We start from the raw sequence: 24,157 nt of genomic DNA on the forward strand, positions 1-24,157 counted from the left end.
CTGGGTCCCTGGGATTACGTCAAGTTAAATGCGTGGCGGCTGACACGTCAGGTGCCGGGCCCGGTTCCAACGGCCAGCGCCGACTGGGGGCCAAGCGAGAGCCGAGCCACCACAGATATATCACGTGACCAGGCGCTTCATCGCGATAATTCTCGTGTCAAATCACGTCCCAGATTCATCCAAGCAAACAAGAGACGGGGATCGCGAGGGGTTTCCAAGTGTTATAACTTATCCCACCCGCTCTGCCCCAGATCAGTCAAAGCTGTTCTCCATTAAATGCACATCTGGTGGTTGATGACCCAGTAAGATTCCTTGCATCTCTACTGGAATCGGTACCTGCCTAATCTATGTGTCAGGGTAGGGACCACATAGGGGCCCTCAAAGAAGCTGTCCGTTTGCAACGACAGTTCTCCCTACCTAGGTACCTAACTACCTACCTACCACCTAGCACCTTCTTGGCAGTCCCCAAGATATCTAGCACTTCGGGGCCCAGCAGGCTTCTCTGCAACTCTCAGAACCGCGTGACTTCCCCCAACACAAATCATATCAGTACTTATTCTCAGCATTGACTCAATGCTTTGCATGCGATGAGCCATGGCTCTGGGATTTCTCATACTCTAATGCAGGGGTCTCAACATATTATACAGCCTGGAATCCAGGAAACAAATACGCTACTGTGACGACGCTTCCCGACATGCGATGGATGAACGGGGCATTTTTCGTGTCGGACTTCAGGTCCCAAAGGATCAGCGGGCCTTACTCGACAAGCGCGACGCCTGGGCTGAGGTGATGAGAAGGACGCCTCAAGGCCTGCTGAATATTCCACCCAGCGTTATTGAAGACCTAAAGGCATTCCATGCACCAAAGACCCAATCTGCTCCCGCTGCGCCATCTACCCCCATAACATGGGCTGAGCCGATGAGGAAAACACCTCAAGGCCTGCTGAATGTTCCCTCCAAAGTTCTTGAAGACTTGAAGACATTCCATGCCCAAAAAGTCCATGCTACTCCCGCCGCTGCCTCCAAGCCCGTAACATGGGCTGAGCCGATAAACAAAACACCCCGCGGCCTCCTCAACGTTCCTCCTAAAATTCTTGAAAGCCTGACGGCTTTCCATGCCCAAAAGTCCGCATTTGCCACCGCAGCCACCTCTTCCTCCCAAGCATCCCTATTTTCCCAGGAACCAAAGCCGACGGAGCCAATGCCACCGTCATCATCACCGCCACGCGAACCCTACCAGCGGAGAACCGCTGTGACAGCGCAGGCAGATGACGCTTGCTCTCCCTCAGATACGCCTATCTCGGGTTGGTCACCCAGTCCTCCTCGCAATGACCATCCAAGAGGAGCCGCTGCTATTGCAAGCCCTCCAGGTCCACTTCAGGCCTTGCCGCCAAGGACAGCAACGAACAGCAGCATGCAGATGAATCCGAACGATTCAGGCCCAGGACCATCGTCTGAAAGGACAGCCAAATCTATCGTGCAATCAACTACCGCTTCTATGTCAACCCCAGAAGAGAATGAGAGCCCACCGCGACAAGTCATAACACCATCCTCGAATGAGGCAGACTCGGAAGAAGAGCAGATGGCCGTAGTGGAGCCTCTTGCTCTAGCCCCTGCCTTCCAGAAATCCATCAACAAGACCGCCGCCCCAGTAGCCCCAACGCCACCCTCTGCACAGGTCGTGCCTTGCACGGATCAAAAGAATCCACATCAGCAGCGACCAAAGATAAAAAGACGGAAGATGAAAAACGCACTGGGTTTACTCGACAAATGTCTGGGCAAGATTCCGGATTGCGATACCTCAGGCCAACAAGCAGTACCGTCTCGATCCACCTCAATTGCGAAGAGACGTTCAGAAACGACAACCCCAGTGTCGCGGCAATCTCCTCGAGATCAGGGGTCCCCGAAGGCTCTCTCATCGAGTCAAAGTCCACAGAGTGACCATGAGCCAGCACCACATGCAAGTCAACATGCCAAGATTACGACAAAGCTGCCTCGCGCATCAGACAGTCTGGGCACTGGCAGCGTCACGGCTAATCCAGTCACGTCCCAGGCTGAACCAACCCCATTTGAAATCTTTCGAACGAATTATCCGGACTTCACGAGTGACCTCGCCAATTTTTTGAGGGCGTGTATGTCATTGCAATGGCTTGCTCGACAAAGCTTACTCAAGGTCTCTTTGTTTGACGACTTTTTGCGTGTTTATTGCCACAAATACATACCATTCGTCATGTCCCATGACTCCGCTCCGAGCGCTATCGAATATTACAACAAAGATGATGAGGCAATCAGTTATCTAAACGGCGTGGTCGACAAATCATTTCTGAAGCGTGTCCAAGCGTTATACTCGGCCGAGATCGCGGCTATTGAGGCTGGTAACTCTGTAGGGGACCCAACAGAGACATCCCAAGTGCGCGTTGAGGATGAGGATGCATCGGCAGACATGGAAATTGATCAGCCAGATGAGGGTTCTATCGCCGACAACCCTGAAGAACACGCGGGAAGCCATAACGCAGCAACGCGCTCTTCGCCTGATCAACCAACACAGCCCGAAGAAGTCGGGATCTCCGATATTGAGGACGACCGCTTCTATCGCTCGTCTCGAGAAGCATCGCCAGACCTGAGCACACCAGCGCCTCACAGTCGGCAAAATCCAATGTCACAAGGCGACACTCATACGCAACCGAAATTCAGTGCACCTTTCACTGGCTCCATTATGGACTTGACATCGAGTGCAGCATCGGATGTGGTCATTCCAAACACCTCTATCTCGGTGTTGGATGCCAACCCATCAAGAATTCCTGAAACAGTTCACAAGCCTAGATCTAGGCAGAGAATAGAGAGTGCCAAAAGGCCATTCCGTCTGATTGCTTCTCTGCGCAATAGAGACAGTCCGACATCGTCGATGAGCATTGCGCAGAGAAAAAGAAGGTTTAGCGAGTATTTGGCCAAAAATGGACAGAGGAACGAAGCGTAGGAAGGATGGCTGATGACATATTTACGTTCATTTAATTGGAACTTGGTCATGAGAGTGAAAGAAAAAAGCAAAAACTCCCTTGATGCAACGCAGAACCCATCGGGCCATAACATGATCTGGAACCAAAATTATTGTCTAAAAGTATAAGAACCGACCTCTCTATATTTCCTCTGTTTTCTCGAGTTGTCCAAACTCAAAATTCCCTAAATATCCTACCATCAAATTGCCCCATCATCCCACAGCCCGCGCTCGATTTCGATGCCTGCGGCGATTTGCCTTGTGAGCGGCCGCAGCGGCACCGCCCCTCTTCTTGATCGCGTCCCTGGCCGCCTCGATCTTGGTCAAGGGCTTCATACCCTCGTAGTGCGACATGACTACGCCGCCCGCCGGGAGCTCCATGTTGTCGTTTGTGACCCAGATGACGCGGACGGGGAGCTCCTTCTTGAGGATCGCGTCGGCCTCGGCGTGGGCGGGGGCGTCGGGTATGACGTCGAGGATGTTGGGCTCTTCGCCGGGGATGACGAGCCCCAGGGCCAGATCGGTTCCCATGTGTCGCCGGCCGTACTTGTTGAGGATTATAGCCAGCTGGTCGGCCCCAAAGTGCTTGTCGTTGGAGATGCGCTCCAACTCAAACTCGCTCCTGGGGAGCCACCTCTGCTTCGATCCAGGTGGTCCTCTCCGCCTTGTACTCGGCCCACGTCCGCCGGAGTACCTCGAGGTCTGGGAGGACAGTCGACTGCAAGGCGACATTTGTTAGTGCTCGACATACCTATGAGGAATATGGGCCAGGGGCTTAAGGTTGGTGAGTGCTTACCACCTCCTCAACAATCACCTGCAAATACAGACTGTCGATAAGGGCATAGAGCCCACGTTCTAGGGCTGCGAGGGATCAATGAGTGTTAGCCAAGTTGAGGATGGAGTCTGGGCAGTGATCTGCATCGAGTTTGCTCCCTCAGGGTTTGTTGATTTACATACCTGTGCCCGGGTTCTTGATGGTCTTGTAACCATGCTTGAAGCACCGCTCGTATTCGTACGTCTTGGCGCGACTTGACCTCGTTCCACGACAAAGAGTCGAGCCGCCACATGTAATGTAATTGTGTCTCGGCTCGGGCCGCGTCGGAGTCGGGCGTGGGGCGGGAGGCCAAGATCGGAAGGGGATCGACGACATGCTGAGCGATTTACGGACCCTTGTGGTATGTATTGTACCTAGTTCTGTAGAGTCCGTTCTCAGGATCAAAGAAGTGTTCTTTTGCTCTTGATAGATACAAGTGAAGCCAGAGTATTGATGGTGGGTGCAGGTTCATGAGCAGATCTTGGACAGACACCTGGGGTAGAGGATGCCTCAATTTAAAGATGTTTTCTGAGCGTGAGGCAAAAGAACATGCACCTGTTTATTGCCATTCTTGCATTGTCCTGCAAACTTTACTCTTTTGGTGGTTGGTCAGCGCTTGTAATGGCGTTGTAAGAGCATGAGATTGGTCTCGAATGTGCACTCCCTCTGTTGCCGGGCTGTTGTAACGCACTTCACTGCCCGGTCAGCTATTGTTTCGGGGTACAATAATGTAGAAGCTACTTATACTTTCTGTAATAAAGGAAGCCACAATGACCAATCCCCTGCCGAGGTTAGAGCTGACATGTTTGGAGGCACACTGCCGAATAGATCGTGTTACAGTAGTTCGATATGACGCTGGTTCTTTCCAATAACCACGAGCAGAATGCACGTATAGTTCGCAGAGAATGTATGTTTTGTTAAGCTTGCTATCCTAATTTAAGGGTCGAGTGCTATCGAACACCCCTTGAACGTATTTAAAGGTCTGTATTTACAGAGTACAGCGTAAGTGCCTACCTTACTTGAGAATGGAATATTTGTATACTGAGAAGACCCCTGAATGACAATCATTTCATGATGTGTCTTGATCATCACATTCTTTAGATCGTTATGTTCTACATATGCCAAAGGCCAAGAAGCTTGTCTTTGCCTAATTCCACATGCTATCCGGGTTGCTGTACAGTTGAGATAAGTCTTTTACAAGTCAAGTTTTGACTCATATCATGCAGACTATATGTGTTATACATAGAGACGAATTTCCGGATGGTGTTCAAGTTGGTCAGCTAGCGATGGGCCAACCACTCCATTTTTAAAAGTGCTATATATGACATGTGCCGCTACTGTTCTATTGAGGAAAAAGATCGTAATATGAACCAGTTCCAGAACCTTATTTTGGAGGTGGCGGGCCAACTTCGTCAAGTTCGTCTTTGTCGATCATTTGAATCCCAGTCCAGCCCTCGTCACTGTCTTCACCTTCACTGTCCTCTTGAGGTGGCGACTTGGTCAAGGGCTTGGACATAGGCCTCTGCTCGGCGTCCTTCGAAAACGAAGCTGCGTCGCCAGAGTCAGAGTTGGTATTTCCCTGCATATATGGAAACGCAGAAGCTCCAAGGCCTGGAAGCTGGGGCGCACTGGCCGATACAGCTTTCCCTTCATAGTCCATACGCTCCAAGCTACCGAGAGGGTCCATTTGCTGTAACAACATCTCCGAGTTCGATCTGGCAACAGTGTTCCTGCCAGGCCTGTGTGGCAATGTCTGGTTGCCTGGTGTTTTCTGTGCAATCGGTCCATCCTTGCCTCCAGTGGGCTCCTCAAAATCAATAAGACTTCCGGTTTTGTGGCTGCCATCGTCATCCTGCATCTGAATAGCCTCCTTATCTTCTTCAATCGGCCCCTCGCCGTCTCTAACATTGGGAAAGCCACAGCGAGTAAGTATCTTGGCGATGAGTCCGGGATAGCGCAGGTGTCCACTGACTGCATCGCTCAGGTCAAGGTTCTCGACACCCTCTAGATCTGTGACAGGCTGAAGCCCAGCAATGCCAAGCTGAATACTCGTTGCTCGGTACAGGAAGGCCAGGATGAAGTCATTCTCGGAGTAGACATTGAACATCTTGCCTGAAACGACGCTCCGAATCTTTTGCCAGCGATCGAGGTCAGAAGGAATAGGGGCTCCAATGAACACAACCTGCTCGATCAGTCCAAAAGCCTTTCTCTCTGCAAGCGATTCCAGGCATGAGTAGATAACACGGGCACCAAGCGAGTAGCCAATCAGGGTAACAGGGCGCTCGCCCTGAACCTTGTTGATGAGCGCATCGGCGAGTATCATGCCGGCTTTCTCGGACCGATTCTTGGCACGACTAAAAGGGTTGTCGACATTAGAGGCTGTTTGTATAAGCGCGATAGGCCACAATGCTGCTCCCAGTGCAGCTAACGCTGTTCGTCGGATGATTTCCGACTTGACCATGGACCAAGCATAAGATTTGACAAGAGTCTCGAGCGAGTTTCCCAAAGCGAGAAGACTTGCCATCTCGTACCGCAGAGCAAAGACCTCGGACTCATCGCCGAGTGGGCGCCAGGTCTTGGTGACGTCTTCTTTGGTGTTGAGCCAGCCATTGATGCCTATAGTGACACGTAAACGTCTAGAACCCTTTTCATGTTGTGAATATTCTCGACCCCATTCTTCTTTTAGAGGGAGAAAGCGGAAGTCCTCAACCTGGCGAGCATATTGATCCACCATCTCCCCCTGACTTGCACGACATTTATTAGCAACCCGAACAAACCCGTATACGAATGGATGGACACATACCGTCATCTTGGCCCCAAAGGCCCCGAAAAGTGTACCAACCAACGCACCATTCATCCAAAACACACCAAGAAAACTTGCTAGTCCTCCCAGGCCTACACTGCCCATCAGCCCACCAATGGCGCCGGCAACAACAGGGGCAGCTAACCCGCCCGTTATGCCGATAACCGCAGCGCCAGCGACGGAGGCCAATCCAACCTTCCAGAAACGGCCGGCCTGGCCCTCCTTGCGCCGCTTCTCGGCCTCGGCCTCGGCCGACATGAGTTCTTGCTGCTGCTTCTTGGCTTCGTCTGAAGTAGACGACTCTACCAATGAGTTGGCAATCTCGGTCTCTTCCCGCACCAGTACAGCCAGCGGGAGATTCAGGGCCGAGGCAAGATAGCAAGCCAGAGTCCGAGAATGGGCGGCATATACTCCACTGGAGATGACAGTCACAAGGACACAGCTAAGTGCCTCTTCGCGGTCTTCCCGCGGGATCGTGCTCAGGCGGGTAGGTATAGGATGATACAAAGCTTGAAATGATGCCAAGTCCTGATCCTGGTCCTGATCCTGATTCTCGTCTTTTGAATCGGCTGCATTGCTACCATCACCAAAATCCATCAAGTCCCCTCCGCGACGAGGGTTATCGACTTTGCTCCGTTCCATCTTCACCTGCCTCTCCTTCCTGGCCTGGAGGATCTTGTCGTCGTCAGCGGCTGAGGCGACTTCCTTAATCGCCTTGAGGACAGTAAGTCTCCACTCATCAATATGCGAGATGGCTGCCCGGCGGATCCTCGAAACTTGATAATCTACAGGCTCTAGCTGTGATCTTTCTGCCTGCTGCTGATTCCCACGCTGTCCATGGGTATGATCAACACCACTTGGACGACGCAGTGGCGCGTCGCTTGATGATTTACCGTCAGAGTCATTTTGCGACTTCGGTTGGAGAAGTAGCTGCGAGCGCATGTACTTTGTGATCTCATCTACGAGCTGGAACAAAGCACGTCGCTTCGCAGGGTTGAGCACGACGAGGAGCTGGCGTGGTTCTGCCGCCAAGGGTGCCATGATTGCAGAAGTTGACCAACAAGCCCCGGAAGCGTTGTAAGCTTTGAATCGGTAGGTGCCTAGGGTGAATATTCAGTGGCTGTGGGCCTGTAAGGTGCACCCCGCCTGCTCTATTGGATAGAGTAGTTCGGGAGAGCGACCGCGATTCAAGCCAATATTCAGAGCAGTCTCATTCGAGGGTCGGACTATTGCTCCATCCAGCAGCACCTTCAAATTGAAGATGAAGATGAAAAAAAAATACAGAATAGAGGGGGAAGTGCGGAGTTGGTTTGAGATTTCCGAAGGATCCAATTTCGATCAATCGGTGCCAGTAAGCGGCAAGGCTGCCTGCAGTAACAATTACTCTTCCCCCGCTTGCCTGGAGTGGGCGGCTATCAGCTATCAGCTCCAGTACCAGGGTGGGAGAAACAGAAAGATGCAGACAAATCAGTTCAACAAAATTGTTTCTTGGTCGATGGGAATGATCGATTGACCACCTTTAAAGATTCTGCCTCAAAGGTGGAAGGAAAACCAAGCCCAAAGGAATCCGGCGGCACTCGCCATCTACGTTGTAAATTTGTCTCGGTGGCCCCTTTGTTGATTCCACCTGCGACGTCATACACTCACCATAATTGGTAGCGCTGAACCTCATCCGAACAGCCAAATCCAGGCACGCAGACGCCTAGCTCGCCCATCCCATCCCATCGATTATTGCAAAAATTGAGTCTACACAGCAGATGTGTACAACGGAGGCCGTCATCATTAAGTTTTGAACGATAAATCCACCCAGTTTAGGGAGCCGCTCAACTCCTCGCGCGGCAAACATCGACAAACCGCCCCCCTTAACTTCACCCACCAAACTTCTGCCTCGCCAACTCCCTCAGAGCTCCGATGGTCCGCTCCTCCTTTTCCTGATACCTCTTCATCCGCTGCCGCAGCTCTTCCACCTTGGCGCGCGCCTCGGCCTCTTTCCTAACCTCCCTCTCCGTCTTCTTCCTCTGCTCTCGTGCCAACGCGGCCTTGTAGTCGCTGACCCCGCCGCCCTCACCCATAAGCTCCCCATCGCCTGCCTCCTCCGTAGCCCCCGCTGAACCCTCGCGAAACCCTCGCATCTTTTCGTTGACCATGCGCTTCTTTTCGAGCTGCCGCTCCCGCGTCCCGGCCGCCGCGCGCGGCAGGATCTCGTCCAGGCGCTCCTTTTGCTCCGCCCTGTCCGCGCGCCGAGCGAGGCGGATATCATCCCGAGACCGAAGTTGCGCCTCTTCCTCCTCGGCATGGCGTACGTCGAGGTCCTGCATGCTGGGTATCCCTGGGCCTTGACGCTCTCTCTTGTCATTCCATCCGTGCGCCAGCGCGACTTCGGCGCCTGCTGGAGGAGGAAGCGGTGGGACGTACTCGTCGTCGCTGTCTTCCCCGCCTTCGTCTTCATCGTGCTGTTGCTCCGCACGACGCTGAACATCGTCTGCCTCTAATGTATCACGCTTTGGTGGAGTGGAACCAGACACACTTCGTCTCCTCATCCTGTCCGGTGACAATGTCCCCCGCGAAGTAGCAGCTGCCGCGCGGGCCGCCTTACCATCCTCCCCCTCCCATTCCTTCGTGACCCGTGCAAACATTTCCGGGTCGTACCAACCCTCTGATAACTTCCCAGCGTTCCACCTGCGCACGAAGGAGCGCCACCGCTGCTGTAGCTCGCGGCCAGAGAGCTCAAAGACGTCAACCTGATGATGCAAGTCAAGGTAGTTGGCGAACAAAGGCTCGAAAGCGTTGTAGTCGCCGTGCCGAGACAGAGCCCGTGCTCCAAGTGGCAGCTGCTTCGGCCCTGTCCTTGTCCCGCCAGCATCACCATCCTCATCCGACATCATCGAAGCGGCCGTAGGTCTGCTGCGTTTCGATGAGGAGGGCCGCTCCGGTGACCTACTCCGTTTCCGCCTATGTGATCGGTGATGATGATGATGATGTCTGTGAGACCGCCCTTCATCAACACTGTCTTCATCCCTGCGTCGGCGGCGATGGGTGTGGTCATCGTCGTGACGCCCACTGCGGTTGCTCATCTCACGACGCGACCGAGGCGCTGGTGATTGCGACCGGCCTCTGTAGTCTTGTTTATCGGATGGCATGTTGCTTTCCGGATCTTGGCGACACCTAGAAATGAATCAGGTTGAGTTTGAGCTGAAAGTAATTCCCGCCCAAACTTCAGCTCTGTCCGGTACAGCTGGCTAGGAGGTTGTGAGTGGCAGTGCTTAAGCTAGATCGACGCGAAGAGCCAGTTTGCAACGCTCCCGAATCAAATCAACCCCGAACAAAAGTCAAAAACCAAAAGAAGTCGGAGTGCCACAAAATATTCAATTGTATTTTTTTTGGAGTTTTGGGTTGATGTAATGTTAACATGGAACCCTTTTTTTTGTTTTTTTAGAAATGATAACTGGCCGAAACTAAGCTACGGGCCGCCAAGTACCGTAAGGGAGGGCCAGGCGCCAGTCTTTAAAGTTGCTTCTCGTCAAAGACTTGGCGGTTAGGTAGTTATGGGACCCACAATACCCAGTGACCTGGACCTAACCCTAACCCCTGACGCAGGACGCGTGGCATCCATCCATCCACGACTCTTACATGGAAGATTCATGTTAGTTCGGGCGAGTTCCTTATTCCCGATCATGTCAGTTACTTCATACCCGTTGATATAATTCAGTATATCTATATAAGAAATTCATTTCAAGACCCATATCTGTTGCTGGGTATCTAGCGCCGACTAAATGCTCATGAAGCCGCAAACAAAATAAAAGGGTAACCAAAATGCTAATAAACTGGCTTGAAACAAAAGCAAGTGAGCCGAAGAAAATGGCTTTCACTAGGTATCAACATTCCATTTCAATACACGGCCGTGCACAATGTGGGTGCACGCCAAGAATATGGCGACAGACTTTGTCACCAGGGTCTCCAAGGCTACGGAGTAGATGGATTCTTTTTTTTTTTTTTTTCATCCTGATCTGACCATAATCATGTTTCATGGTCCAAATTGTTACCACCGTTGCCATGTATTAGGCAGCCAACACATGAGCAATCATCACCGCAGAGACAACTGCCCACTTCGCCCTCGCATCCAAATGGGTATGTGACAAAGAGGAAGTCGCTCGCCGAAAGTGGTACTTGATCCTCACTTCCCACCGATGCTTCCGATGGGGTTTGCGCCTGGGGCGGCGATGACGGGTGCGATGTGGATGCCGGCTCTGGTTGTGTCGTAGAGCAGCAAGACGACTTGAGCGGTGCTGCTTGTATGACTGGCGAGATGTTTTCGGCAGGCAGCTGGATAGAGTGATCGCCTCCGTTCTGTAGTGGCTGACCATTTTTGGAAGATCCCTCAGACATGCTGTTCATGGCAGACCGTACATACGCTTGTGTGGCGTCGTTGTAAGGGTGTGCCGGGCATCCAAGACAGTTGCAGGAATCGCCGCAAGTACATTGATGGGATAGTGGCTCCGACACCGGAGGCCCCTGAGCTAGACCCCCTAACGGCAACCCCCCTATGTTTTGGGCCCCATAGTTAATCATTGAAGGTCTCCAGTGAGCAGCTGGTTGTATAGGATACTGGTAGGTACCGTAAAATGGCGGGTATGTGTAAATCGACGGATCTGTTGTCTGAGCTGGGAAGTACATAGACTGTGCTATGGATTGATGAAAGGCAGTCATCATGGGATTCACAGGACCTAGACCGTTCAGAGCCGCGCCATTCGGGGCAACATGTTGCATTTGGAATTCTGGGAGGTGATGAGACATGCCATTGGGCAATAGGTCAAGGGGATTTGGCCGTACGTGGCGGTTGTTTGGCCCGTTGCCGTTGGAGTGTGGTTCCGCGTCTGTGGTCTTGCTTCTGCTGCCACAACAGCTCCGGGGCGGATCCAAAGGCGTGTTTAAGCTGTCATTCTCTAGATTGCTTACTGCTCGGGGAGTTGATCCCAGATCGTCGCTGCTAGATACGGTATGTGTTCCGTTAAAATAAGACGATGATCCGTTGGCGCGAGGTGGTCGGGGTGTCTCGGCCTTAATGATCGGGGAAGCAATTTGTTCTCCCCCGTTGATATGCTGGTTTGACGTATAATCCGTGCTGTTGTTGCTATATCCATCAAACATCCCCGGGGTTGAACTCAAAAATTCTATAGGTTGTGTTACAGTTTTTGGTAATGACTTCTCGCCATTGCTGCCTGGGATGTTCCCAAGGTTTCCATTCGGGCTTTTGTACGGGGGTGGTGGGACTATGTTAAAGTTCTCGGGGTTCATTCTCTCGAGGGTTGAGACGTCAAAGGACTGCTTGCGACCGTTTGGCCTTGATGAACCCGACTTTTGTACCTGGAATGTGCGCCTCGTCGGTGACGCACAACCCTTGCCTACTGAGCTTTCAGACCCGGACTTCGACGACGCTGGGGTTTCTGAGCTGGTATCTGGTCCGCAGCCACATTTCTGAGCTCGAGGAATGGCCGCCGTGATTCCACCGCAGCCGCAGGCTTTTCCAGGTGGGTGAGGGCATACACTGAGAGGTCGACCTGGTTTTCGTACAGGTACCATCAGGCGCTCTTTGGCATGTGTGCATTTCGTAGATCGGTGTCCACGAATACATGGCTCACTAATTGTAGTCAATATTTCCAGCAAGTTAGATCCAACGCTACACGAAAAGTAGATACTCGGGTCTGGACCAGCGTCGAGGCCACGACTAGAGGTTTGCGGACGCGGCGATGGCCATCCTTAGGTAGACAGTCCTTCTGGTGGGAACATGCATGCATAACTGGAACAGAATCTAGGGGTTGCTCACCATGCCATCTTCAGTCCGTTGATGATAGGCATCTTGTGCTGTCAACGACAAGTCCTTGTCTGCGACCTATTTATAACAGACGGCGTTATGGTCGGCTGTCGTGAGCGGAAGTAGGCGACTATTGGATAGTCTCGCACCCGAGACAGTTGATGCGGTCGCGCAATCGCAAAGCATAAGAATGCGCGGTGGCGAACCTAGGTACTTTCTCGCAGTTTAGTTGCGATATGAATCCGCAGGAGTGGTTAATCTCCACCTTGTGCCACACGGCCACGCCCTATACCGGATCTGAGAACCGGCTCCGGCAGCAGCAGAGGTGAGAGTGCTCGAAAGGGGGCTGGATAATTCCTCAACCGCGTGGTCCAGATAATATTCCGGACAGTGGAACGATTCACGAAGAGCCAAGGTAGGATGAGTGATGAGTGCCAGCGCATGCGCAGGGGTCACGAAGGTGAGCAGACTCGAAGCTGAGCTGGATCGCTAGTCAGAGCACGCCAGGTTGGCTGCTGTGTTTGCCGAGTTGTGTTGGCCGAAAGTATCACGGCAGCCATGCGACAAGTGAGTGGGTGGAACTCAGTTTGCAGAGGGGCGTACGCGCGATGTGGTGACCGAAGACGAAGTTGCCGCTCGAGGGTATAGTCCAGCTCAGGATTGTCGATCACTGATGACGCTTGGCTTCCTCGAAAAACAGGATCTGCAGAGTGCAGATACCAAAAGAGGGGTCAGGTTTACCGGTAGGTCAACCCAGGTAATTGGTGAGCCGAGCCTCTGGTCCAGAGAGACGCTGGGTAATTAATTGACTTTGGCAACCTGCGAGATTTGCCTGAGTTGCATCTGCGAGATGTACCGGTGTCGATGTCGAAGTAGTCCCGGGGTTGGACGGAAACATCAAAAATCCAAGAACAAAAAGCCTGAGTAATGACGGAGTGAAAAAAAACTGAGCCTCTTTCAAACCAGGGAATGAGCCCCTTGAGTAAATTCACAAGGCGCCAGTTCGGCAACCTAAGAGGGATGAACCAGTCAGCAGTCCCAATGGTAAGTATGGATGACTGATGGCAGGTAGGCGCTGCTGCGACTGGATGTGGCTTGGGTTCCAACAGTCTAAGAGCGCGGGGGCGTCTCGGCCTCGATCCTCGTGATCTTCAAAGGCTCTCGTAAGCTGGCAGCCGGATCCGAGAGTGTCCTGAGCGGAACGGAAATCCAGCTGTGCCTGCGTCCATTTGTTGCAGTTTATTTTCACCCGCCTGTTTCGCTTTGCCTTTGGTGTGATGTATGGAGGGGGGATAAGAGGTGGTTTGGGCTTGGTCAAGTACCTGGATAGGTACCTTGAGGCCCCCGCCTGGTCCACACTGAGCAAGTTTCAATTGGCTGTACAAGTGGGCACGCAACCATCGCAGCATAGCGGGACAGGACCCTAATTAGGTACCTACCTACCTCTTGCCTACCTCTTCTAACGACGGCAAGGTTACCTCTTGTAGGGCAGGTAATTAAGGCAACTAACGTACGGAGTATGTAGGTATTCGAGAGATCACCATTCAATTGATTGTTACGGTGAGAGGAATACACCTAGTACTACCTGGCTACCTTGCTTGCTACGTCCCTAGGTACCTTATGAACTTACCTTTTCCGACTTCTTAGGATCCGATATCCGAAGTGGGCGGGTAAACACTATTGCTAAAAGTTGAAGCGTGACAAATTTCACATGGTGCGGGCCAATTGCATATTCCCTACCACGTATATGCCTATCACTTCCTAGGTTCCTGGAAATACTACTTACGGTACAGTAGCTGCACCAGCACGCTGGAAATGAGCGGAGCATGGATGCGACATGACCAGGCGCCTGAAGAGGAAAAAAAAAACCGCACTGTTGTCAATATTCATGAGCTACTAGTTCCTTCATAACACTTACGTCGATACTGTATGCAGTTTACTACCGCATGAAGCTTAACCACCCGTAGCCAGCAAGTCTGGACGCGCCGGCTCAAAACGTGGCATCAGCCAAGACCAGGAAGTGCTGGCCACCTAATCTGTGGATCTGTCGGGGAGTCCAAGCACTGCCATACTACGCTACGATTCAGCCTCTGCGCCGTGTTTTTCGCGAGCTTTACGATTGATTTGATGTCGCTAAATGATGAAATAAAGACGTTGGAGAAGAACATGAAGGAGCTGGAAGCGAGAAATCGAAGAAAATTAAGATGAACCACGGAAAATACTGGTTAAACAAAACAAAAAATGGGCTTCTCGCTCCATCGTCACGAGGCAAGGCTTTCAGTAGTAGACTTCTCCAACCACTTCTCGCCCAAACCAGTTGTTAGAGCTCTTTATCATTGGTTATCGATGGCCACGTAAGCATCATGTCTACTGACAGCTTCGAGTGTCTCACATATGGAGTACAAAGTGACTGTAGTTTTTTTTTTTTTTTTTTTTTTTTCGTCGCGTGTCGGGGTTGCGACAGCGATACCAAAGCTGGTTGGGTCGCCCCGCCTCCAAGCTTTCAAGTTCAGAGTAGCAGCCCGTCAAAAAGGATGGTAGCAGGGGATGGATGTCAGTCACTCGCTCTGGATACCTACAGTAGTTAGATGCTGTACCTGTATAGATGCTCTTTATCTCAAACCATTGAGCTTTTCTTTGACAAACAAAGTTCAAAACTCGACAAGTAGCTGGTCAAGATCCAGGTCCACTGGTCGCCATGGCTTTCGCAACAATGACGGGCATTATGTTCTGTCGGGAAATTCTGCCACTATGTCGTCGAGAAAGACTGATCTAGATCCAAACATAACGGGTAGAGCGGGGACCCTGAGATTTGCGATGCAGGAAGCCTTTGTCGCCGCAGATCTCTTGGCGATCTAATCTAATCTTATCCCTGTCCCCACACCGACTAAAGGTACCCAGATTTCGTATGCAGGCACAAGAGAAGAGGCGCGGCTCGTTGTACGGAGAAGTACCTTGCGTTGAAAATTAGCCTCCCTTGCATGCTCTCGTGGATACACTCCCTTGCAGAATTTCTTTGCGGCTCGAAGATACCCAGCCAAGGCATCTTGCACCCCCAATCAGGTTTTGTACGAGGGTATGAACATTTGGGCACAACAGCAACATAAGAATTACTGGAGCCCGCAGATTAAGTAAAATGGTTTATTATATGTGTTCTGTCATGATTCCAATCTTCTTGAGAAAGCACGGATTTTGTTAATCTTTCTCAGAGTCAGAGCTCGCAAACATATCCATTGCCCGCATACGTTTCTTAGGGTTGACCGACGCAGCTGACATCTGAAAACCACCCACAGATCTGGTGACCTGATGTGGTTCTTGTACCCCGGATCTACCGGGTGGCTGTCCGGCTGCGTCACCACCTGTCTTGGCATCCACATCCTCTTCCATGGAGAGCCCTGCCATCCCCTCACTAATCATGGGTTCTCCGTCGATATCCTCTCCCTCCAACACTTCAAGATCCATGTCTTCGTCGTCCGTATATTCGAGATAAGCTTCACCATCCAGATCTCGCTCGGCATCAAGGACAGAGCTGTTGCCCACTAGACCAGAATTATCGGCGAGGGCCTCGCCTGCAACAGCCTTGGGCACCGTCTTCCACTTATTCTTCTTGCCTAACGCTTCTTCGGCTTCCTTGGCCTCTTTTTGCTGTTGCGCCAGCGCTAGAGCGGGCGGATTCTCAAAGCTGTCGACGAAGAAGGCTTGCGACTCTGCAGGGAAAACGCACCAACCCTCCCAGTGACCCAACACCAGTCCTACGCTACGTTTCCATTTCTCTGCTCTGAGACGGCCCCACCCCATCTTCTCTGGGACCATTCCTAGGCCCTCGCAGACCTTTCGGTTCCGCAAGGCAGCTTCAAAATGCTGTCGGTAGCGCCAAGCGTGACGTATCCCACTTGTTGACGAAGACGAGAGTATATCGCTGATTACGTAAAGCCCTATTAGTTTTGAAGTGCTTACATCCTGGGGCTCGCTGGGTGCTTTGGAATCGGGTGCCAATGATAAAGCCTTCGTGTCTTGTGCTCTGTCAATTTGATTTGGCTTGTAATCAGGGTTTGCCGAAGAGAATGCAAAGGGCTTTTCGACATTCGACACGATCAGATCTGTGATTTCATCCGTTCCTCTGCTGGCGTGAGTGATGGCAAATGTAGTCACCCTGGCAATATCTCCTTTTCGTAGCTTGGACAAGGTGGTGGGAAGGCGTGCTAGTAAGTGAACCAGCTTTGCTTTCTCCAGTGGACTGAGAACGTTCTCTTCCTGCTCGTTTCCAGAGGCTGCCACGCCAGGGCCGCCCTCCCCGGATTTGCCAAGATGCTCGTCGTAAAAGTCATCGTCGTCCGAGGAGTTGTACTCAGAGTCTGACACGAACTCATCTACACCTTCTGTGTACTCGTAGGAGAGTGGTTGGTCCGGTAATTTCCAAGCACTCCCACCTTCGAACAACGGCACAAACTTGCCTTTGCCCCTCTGTGTCCTGGCACCAGTGATGACTTCCCAAAGCCTATAACGGTACCATACACCGCCCTCACTACGCGCGTCCCAGATCCAAGCCCACTTCTCTTCGCGTTGAACGTCGGGTCTCGACATTAGCAGCGCCTCGAACTCGGGTCCATGCTCCAAGATGGATTCGACGACCATGTGGATAGTGCGTAGCATGTGTATGTCTTTGGGTGGGCGCACTGGTACGTGCATTACTCCAGAGCGATTTACTGGACTGCCCACTTGAGCATCATAAGATGTGGGCGGTGCAAAGCCTCGACCCCTACCTCTGTATGATGATCTTTCTTTCGGCTGAGAAACCGGCTTGGCCCCGAACGGGTGAGACGAATGCGAATTTGTCTGAGCCGTGACAAGGGAGCTTGAGATGGCAGCTGAGGAGAGGTGCCTATGTAGCGACAAATAGAACCCGAAGCCGAGGTACCGATTTTGTAACGTACTGACGGCAGCATCGATTTCCGTGGCCGCTGTTTCGGGGGAGAGTGTGACGATAGCGGTGGCTGATTTTCTTTCTGTGTTTACTGGACCAGCCGGCGGCAGGAATTTGACATTCTCGACATTGAGATTGACTGGTATGAGTGACTTGATCAGAGACTGGGATGAGCCCGGTGGCAAGTTGGACAAGCGCAAGGTCGGCTTAGAGACGGCCTTCTCTTCAGCCCTGTCGGTTGCAAGAGCTTCGGCTTCATCTTCGCTGTTGTCAAAGGCCTTGGCGATCTTTCGGCTGCTGTTGTCATGCTCCCCTACACCCGTTCGTCCGCGTCCTACGGCGCCCTCCGCACGGTCCCCTCTATCAGAAAAGCCGTCGAAAGTTCGTTTCCTCCCAAAGCTTGTCGGTAACGGCCCTAAAGATCCGGGCCCGCTCTTTGGTGGTGGCAAGCCAGATTGGATGCCAAAATGTCGCCTGCCTGCCCCGGCACCAAAACCCTGGGGCCGGTCGGAGACATTCGATGACCTTTCGTTTCTACTAGGAGGGAATCGGTTGTCGCGTGAGTTATCGCGGTCACTGTCACGGTCAAAGCTTTTTACAAAGTCTTCTAGCACAGCAGCCGTCTCGGCCTCTTCGCGGCGCCGCTTGGCTTCGGCCTCTTCGCGTTGGCGCTCAAAGACGGACTTCTTGGTCGGCTTCTGCAACTTCGCTTCGATGTCGGGGAACTCGGCGAGCTTCTTTGACGAGGACATGTCGGGTCAGGTGTACGACTGGGTCATGTTGAGCAGTCGGTCGAGTCAATTTTTTTTGACTAAAAATCTCCTCTAACTATCATGCCAGAGTGTTCATATTACGGAGTGATTCATGTATCTTGTTAACCATGAATGAATGCACCTTCCTCAAACTTCAAAGTCAATCATGTCAGGCGCGTGCAGACGACGTGGGACTGACTGGCCAATAGGATTTCTGGAGCGTGGGAGGAATTGCCCCATTTTTTCAAGTCCACCCCTCCAGCGCTAGAGCTGGCTTCTGTTGATTTTCCTCACTCAACTTCTCTGGTTTGGTCTGTTCAGCTACCTGTCAAGCATGTCTATCTGTTCATCCAGATCTACAGTACATATAATTCTCCTTTTACGACCAGATCTACCTATTAACTTGACTTCCAGGTTTAGGTTCTCGGTCCACATTGAAACTCGCTACAGCGTACCTGTACTCTTCAACATTTAACCCTCGAGGACGGGTTTTACTCAGGGATTCACATGTGCCGAATAGACGCACCTCGAGGAATAAGCATGCATGAGACGCGCTTTTTACTCTCTCATGCCCCAAGACCTTTTTTTAGGAACTTCATGGCATGGAATTTCACACACCTACCCCTTGACCGTTGGGAAAAAAAAGAACGCCATGACTACGGAGCATAACCCCCAAGTCTAGACGCGGAGCGATCTGCAGTAGTGCTTAGGCCTTTGGTACACCACATGCCACAATATCGATCTAGTATACTTGGGTTCTGCTTGTCTCCCCGGCTGTCGAGCTTGACTTATCGGTGGAGTCAACTAAAGGGCGTCAAGGGCGTCGCACGCATCGCGATGGATAGGTACCCACCCGCCGTTGCATCCCCCATGCTAAAGTCTGCCCAGTTACCCACGCCGGCTACGGAGCGGGGCTTCTTGGGAGCTGATGAAATCGCTCGACTGACACGGATTTAAGATTCGCAAATTTCCTCTTTTTCCTCCATCTCTTTCTCCAAATGAGCAGTCGACAAAGCAACCCGTCTCTCGCTGCTGCTCTTGTCTCAAAAGACTGCTTTCCCATTCGCTTGAGTCTGGAATCTGCAGAAATTTGAACCTCAAGTCTCTTCGTTCCTAGCTTTGACGGGTCTGGCAGTAATACATTCAACTGAAACAGCCCAACAGTCTGCCGTGCCGCTACCGGATAACGGGAAACCACACAGACCGCCTCGTTCCAACGCGATTTCATTGCGCTGAGCTAAGCCAACTGGCCATCACACATACACACTCACACACGAATTACAAAGTTACCCTTTTTAAGGCCTTGAAACCCCAAGCTTGACCTTACGTCTTCCGTCCCCTCTCTACCATGTCAAGCAAATCCTCTTACTCTAATCAACGATCCAACACCCCTTCATCCATCCTCATCGTTGGTTCGGGAGTGTTTGGCCTGGGAACTGCATATGCTCTTGCCCGCCGCGATGCCTATTCCAACACTACCATAACTGTTCTTGACCGCTCGGTGGATGAAGCCTTGTTCCCATCGCGAGATGCCTCAAGCATTGACACTTCTCGCATAATCCGCGCCGATTATGCTGACCCTGCCTATGCTGCTCTAGCTGCCGAAGCTCAGCATGAGTGGCGGAAGCAAGGAGATGACGATCTTGGTGGCCAAGGGAGATACAGTGAAAGCGGTCTGGTGTTGGTCGTTGACAATGTTCCTTCCGGCGCTGCAGCCAAGAAGGACGGCGCTTACTACTGTAAGCAGAGCTGGGAAAATGTCAATGCCATGGCAGAGAAGGACCCATCGCTTCAGGGAAAGCTTAAGCTCTTGCCCAATATCGAGGCTATTCGTGATGCCGTTGGTACTGGGCACGTCAACTCAGGTGTTTGGGGTTACCAAAACCTCAACTCTGGGTGGGCTGATGCGGACCGGTCAATGCAGTGGCTTCTACGCAAAGTCAAGGAGACTGGCCGAGTCAAATTCGTGTCAGGCACTGCAGCCAGTCTCAATCGGGACGGCAAAAAGATTACTGGAGTGAAGCTCTCCGACGGCAGGCAGCTCTCGGCTGATCTTGTTGTTCTCGCAACAGGGGCTTGGACTGGTGGTCTCGTAGACCTTGCAGGCCGCGCAGCCGCGACGGCCCAGGTCCTCGCGTATCTGGATATCACGGACGAGGAGCAAGCCGCGTTGGCTGAAATGCCCGTCTACCTCAACTTTGGTTCTGGGCTCTTCATCATCCCGCCAGCTAACAACGTCCTCAAAGTTGCACGACACGAGTACGGCTACCTCAATCCTACAACGAACGCAACTCCCTTGCGCTCCGGCACGTCATCGGATGCACCTTACACCGTCTCATTGCCCCCGGGTGACGTGGCGGAGGCTTTCCAGGATATTCCTCAGGAAAGCAAGGAAGCTTTACGTTCTGCGCTAAGAGACATGGTCCCGATTCCTGCGATTCATGACCGGCCCTTCACTTCAACCCGCGTATGCTGGTACACCGACACAAAGTCGGGCGATTTCATCATCGATTACCATCCTGAGTGGGAAGGTCTTTTCCTCGCCACTGGTGGTAGCGGCCATGGTTTCAAGGTGCGTCGAAAATCTACAAGCAATGTCTGCTCACTGCGTGGACACCATGCCATATTTTGCCTTGCTGACTCGCTCTTTTTGCTGTATTTTAGTTCTTGCCGGTTCTTGGAGAACGGATTGCCGACTGTATCGCATATGATCGACCGTCAGAATTTGCGGAAAAGTGGGCATTCAAGAGTCTACCTGACGACGTCCGCTGGGACCAAGTTTGCACAGAGGACGGCAGCCGCGCCGGACAAGCTGGTCGCTACTTCAAAAAGGAGTTGGCCAAGTCGACGAAAACATCAAAGTTATGAACACCAACCGTGGACGAGACATGTGTAGTGACGCAATGTGTTTGGGCTCTTTATGGCTATCAACCACCTAGTGGTCGTCACCGGTACCTGACTAATTAATGGTAATAAGAACCATCACCACACGCAACCGAAGTCCACGCACCGTTAGCGCTTGTGAAGCCGTACCATCACCATTACGCCGTGCCCATGCTCAAGGTTACACATGAGTTGGGCCAAGTGAGCACCTGGGACAGAGTAAGTCAAAAGGATGCTCAAGCAAGAGCAGGCGCCAACCACGCCTTCCATCCATTCTTGGTTGATCCCCCCAGGCCCTAGTCATGAGTCGCCTGCATATTAAAAAGACGACAGTTCTCACAACCTGCGCAATCTTGCCGCCGAACGCCCCTTGATGGGGAGCAAAACTCTAAAGGTGAGTTGTCGCGAAAAACCATCCGTGAGAATCATTTTTTTGTCCGCCGAAATAAAAATGTGTGATGCCATCTTTGTAGGCCATCCCCTCTGAACGCCAATGCAATGCTCATGAAAAAAGAGGAAAATAAAACTCGAAAAATGTCGACAAGGTGGTACAGGCAGAAGACTGGTGGTCTATGACAGGTTTTATCGATCAACCGACCAGTCCTGCAGATATTTTTGGGGGTAATTGCGAGTGCGGGGGTATTCTGATATCGTGAATTCATCATGGTAGAAGTGGACTGTTTCTAGACTTTGCGGAAGTCTTGGAGGACAGGGTAGATCATCTCGAAGGCCTGGTAGATCTCCTCGCGCACCTTGGCGCCAGTCAGGACAATTTTTCCGCTTACGAAGATTAGAAGGACAATCTTCGGCTTGATCATGCGGTAGATAAGACCAGGGAACAACTCAGGCTCGTAAGAACTGAAATTGTGATGGCGCGAAGCGAGTCCCTCCAAGCGAATGGGGAATTTAATGTCGCACGAGCCAACAATGTTCTGGATCTTGAAGTCGGTGAACTTGGCGTTGAACCCAAGCTTTTGGATGATACGGGCGTACTTGCGGGACGCAAGCTTCGAATCGTCCTCGGACTTGGCGCCGGTGACAACCATCTTGCCTGAGGCGAAGATCAAAGCCGTCGTCTTTGGCTCACGGATACGCATGATAACAGCAGCGAAACGCTACTCAGGTTAGCCCAAGCTCCCACAGATATGTGTTCTGCAGGGGAGCAAGATGTACCTTAGGGTTGTACTCCGCGTTCCGGGCGTGAAGTGCAATAGTCTTCAAATCCAAACGGCAATCCAAGTTCACGGTAGCTACAATGTTTCTGTTAAGGCGTCAGTTGATGTTTTCCAGATAAGCAAACTTGAAAGATGCAACTCACTGTAGCGTCGGTGTCAAACCGCTACCAGTCTGGGTTGCGGCAGGAGTTGCTGCTGGAGTCGCGGGAGTCACCCCAGTGCCATTTGCGGCTTGAGACCCCAGCGGAGCGCCATTGGCAGCTGGTCGCTGGCCGTTGGCATCATTCGGAGGCGTGAGCTCTCCATGACCTCCAGGAAAGGAGAGAGAACCAGGCGCAGTGAATGCCTTGGCCTGTGCCGCATTCGATGGGTGTGTTTGAATACCCTCCATATTTGAAGTGGAAGCAATCGACGGTTTGAATAGATCTGAAGAGTGTGGATGATTAGCAAACGTGTCTACTTCATATCCAACAGTGCAGGATGGGTGAGAATATACAGCTTCTACGACGAACTAAACTACCACCCACGAAGCGTGACATGGGAAACATCATGGGAAAATTCTTACCCAGACGTCGGAGATGAACAAGCTAATGTCTCCCCAACAGTAGTTCTTCCAGAGATGCGTCAGAGGCGATGATGTGTCTCAATCTGCGTCCTCTTAGTCGCGGTTCAGGCGAACAGATAAACCGAGGTCAAGTGAATGTCTCGGTCGACGGGATCTCGGCGGCGGTGGCGATACACGCAAAAGGCACTCGAGGAAAAAAACTTTTTTGTGGTGACGTCTTAGGTTCACAACTTGGCAGCGAAAGGAAAATGTTCTTCTATTCGTAGTCGACAACTGCGCCGGTGTGTGACAGCAGATGCGAATTGATTTCTTGTGTTTCTCGACGGATGAATAAAACTCGACGTCGAGCAAAGGTAGAGTCTGAACAGAGGATCAGATAACTGTCAGTTCAGGTCTTGAAACCTTTGTCGTGGGAGACGATTGCAATAACGTCCTCGTCGACCGGATAGAAAAAAAATTAAGTCTAGAGAGTGGCTTGCGCACACACTAATCGCAAGAGCAAGGCGGAGAGGCAATCTGGTTGCGATGCAATTGCTTGCGACGTCGCCCAGGTGAGGTGATGATGAATGATTTTTTTTGGTGTGGAATATAGGCGGGGTGAGGGGTTGAGGTGTGTGTGGATATTAGAGAGCGATAAAAAAAAATTGACCACGTACGGGATGTCACGAATACGTAGGTCGGTCGGGGCTTCCGCGCAGCATGCGGTTCTCAATCAGTGGGTGAGGGGAGGGCAGCCTTCTTATAATTTTCACCCAAGTGCGAGCAGTGGCAACCCAAGGCCTGAGTTGTCAGCACTGTGTGGCGGTGGGTCAATTTCTTAGACGCATCCATCTGTCGACGAGCCAATCAAAAGTTGAAAATCTCGCATTAAATCCACATTTGTGTCACTTGCTGCCACAGCACTCGACGCTTGCGGGGCTTTTTTAGACAAAGTACCGGTACCTTCTCGGGTTGCACTTGTTCTTTCATCCCTTGTTCGCGCTTCTTTTCCTAAAATCTTCTTGGACGCCTGGCCTAGCCAGCTACCATACCCTTGTCTCCTACCGTAGCGGTTGGGTTGCAGCCGTTGGGTCTCTGGGGACTAGCCTCGCATCCAGTCAGAATTCGTAATTTCTTTTTTCCTCTACGCCCACCCTCCATCACAAAGCCTGAAACATTCCTGCCGCCTTTGGCCAAAAGCTTTCTCCTTTTCGACAAATCTAGGGTCTGACAAATGAACAAAAAAAGACGTTCAATTGCGACCAGTTTCCTGCCCATGGTCGCTGACATTTATTATACGTGGCACTTTTTTGGAATATATTACATTTGCCATGGACCCGATCATACTACCTTCTTTCAATATTCGTTCATCGCTCAAGAAGGACCAGCCTCTAATAGATCAACATGTCAGAAGGTTCGGTCGGTTGTCCTAGACTTAACATGAGCTCAATCAAGC

General features: G+C 51.8%; 6 protein-coding genes across 6 annotated transcripts; 1 reads left to right on the forward strand and 5 right to left on the reverse strand.

Annotated features, from left to right (window-relative positions):
* The first annotated feature begins 156 nt into the window (after positions 1-156).
* On the forward strand, positions 157-4,341 carry MGG_08871 (uncharacterized protein). The gene has a single exon (XM_003713849.1). The coding sequence runs from the start codon at positions 700-702 to the stop codon at positions 2,974-2,976; it is 2,277 nt and encodes a 758-aa protein (XP_003713897.1). The 5' UTR covers positions 157-699; the 3' UTR covers positions 2,977-4,341.
* A 679-nt stretch (positions 4,342-5,020) lies between these two features.
* Positions 5,021-7,979, reverse strand: MGG_08873 (uncharacterized protein). The gene is made up of 2 exons (XM_003713850.1): positions 6,612-7,979; positions 5,021-6,548 (listed from the first exon to the last, which is right to left on the reverse strand). Exons 1-2 carry the CDS (start codon positions 7,650-7,652, stop codon positions 5,193-5,195), a joined length of 2,397 nt encoding a protein of 798 aa, XP_003713898.1. The 5' UTR covers positions 7,653-7,979; the 3' UTR covers positions 5,021-5,192.
* A 25-nt stretch (positions 7,980-8,004) lies between these two features.
* Positions 8,005-10,104, reverse strand: MGG_08874 (uncharacterized protein). Its single transcript, XM_003713851.1, has one exon. It carries the CDS (start codon positions 9,749-9,751, stop codon positions 8,480-8,482), a length of 1,272 nt encoding a protein of 423 aa, XP_003713899.1. The 5' UTR covers positions 9,752-10,104; the 3' UTR covers positions 8,005-8,479.
* Positions 10,105-10,179: 75 nt separating this feature from the next.
* Positions 10,180-13,733, reverse strand: MGG_08875 (grisea protein). The gene is made up of 2 exons (XM_003713852.1): positions 12,436-13,733; positions 10,180-12,249 (listed from the first exon to the last, which is right to left on the reverse strand). The coding sequence occupies exons 1-2, from the start codon at positions 12,465-12,467 to the stop codon at positions 10,629-10,631; spliced, it is 1,653 nt and encodes a 550-aa protein (XP_003713900.1). The 5' UTR covers positions 12,468-13,733; the 3' UTR covers positions 10,180-10,628.
* A 728-nt stretch (positions 13,734-14,461) lies between these two features.
* MGG_15600 (uncharacterized protein) lies at positions 14,462-18,277 on the reverse strand. The gene has a single exon (XM_003713853.1). It carries the CDS (start codon positions 18,097-18,099, stop codon positions 15,619-15,621), a length of 2,481 nt encoding a protein of 826 aa, XP_003713901.1. The 5' UTR covers positions 18,100-18,277; the 3' UTR covers positions 14,462-15,618.
* MGG_15601 (TATA-box-binding protein) lies at positions 18,221-23,425 on the reverse strand. Its single transcript, XM_003713854.1, has 4 exons — positions 22,723-23,425; positions 22,301-22,583; positions 22,156-22,243; positions 18,221-22,097 (listed from the first exon to the last, which is right to left on the reverse strand). Exons 2-4 carry the CDS (start codon positions 22,546-22,548, stop codon positions 21,666-21,668), a joined length of 768 nt encoding a protein of 255 aa, XP_003713902.1. The 5' UTR covers positions 22,549-22,583; positions 22,723-23,425; the 3' UTR covers positions 18,221-21,665.
* Positions 23,426-24,157: the final 732 nt, after the last annotated feature.

The sequence above is a fragment of the Pyricularia oryzae genome, chromosome 2 (genome assembly GCF_000002495.2).
Source record: "Pyricularia oryzae 70-15 chromosome 2, whole genome shotgun sequence".
In the NCBI taxonomy this organism is placed as follows: domain Eukaryota; kingdom Fungi; phylum Ascomycota; class Sordariomycetes; order Magnaporthales; family Pyriculariaceae; genus Pyricularia; species Pyricularia oryzae.

Bases quoted from the DNA above. Each gene is read 5' to 3' on its own strand.
- MGG_15600 (XM_003713853.1), bottom strand. From the start codon at position 18,099: ATGTCCTCGTCAAAGAAGCTCGCCGAGTTCCCCGACATCGAAGCGAAG.
- MGG_08871 (XM_003713849.1), top strand. From the start codon at position 700: ATGGATGAACGGGGCATTTTTCGTGTCGGACTTCAGGTCCCAAAGGAT.
- MGG_08874 (XM_003713851.1), bottom strand. From the start codon at position 9,751: ATGCCATCCGATAAACAAGACTACAGAGGCCGGTCGCAATCACCAGCG.
- MGG_08875 (XM_003713852.1), bottom strand. From the start codon at position 12,467: ATGCCTATCATCAACGGACTGAAGATGGCATG. The intron at 12,250-12,435 runs GTGAGCAACCCC...GACTACAATTAG, and splicing joins AACGGACTGAAGATGGCATG to TGAGCCATGTATTCGTGGAC.
- MGG_08873 (XM_003713850.1), bottom strand. From the start codon at position 7,652: ATGGCACCCTTGGCGGCAGAACCACGCCAGCTCCTCGTCGTGCTCAAC. The intron at 6,549-6,611 runs GTATGTGTCCAT...CGTGCAAGTCAG, and splicing joins CCTTTGGGGCCAAGATGACG to GGGGAGATGGTGGATCAATA.
- MGG_15601 (XM_003713854.1), bottom strand. From the start codon at position 22,548: ATGGAGGGTATTCAAACACACCCATCGAATGCGGCACAGGCCAAGGCA. The intron at 22,244-22,300 runs GTGAGTTGCATC...ACGCCTTAACAG, and splicing joins GGTTTGACACCGACGCTACA to AAACATTGTAGCTACCGTGA. The intron at 22,098-22,155 runs GTACATCTTGCT...TAACCTGAGTAG, and splicing joins ACGCGGAGTACAACCCTAAG to CGTTTCGCTGCTGTTATCAT.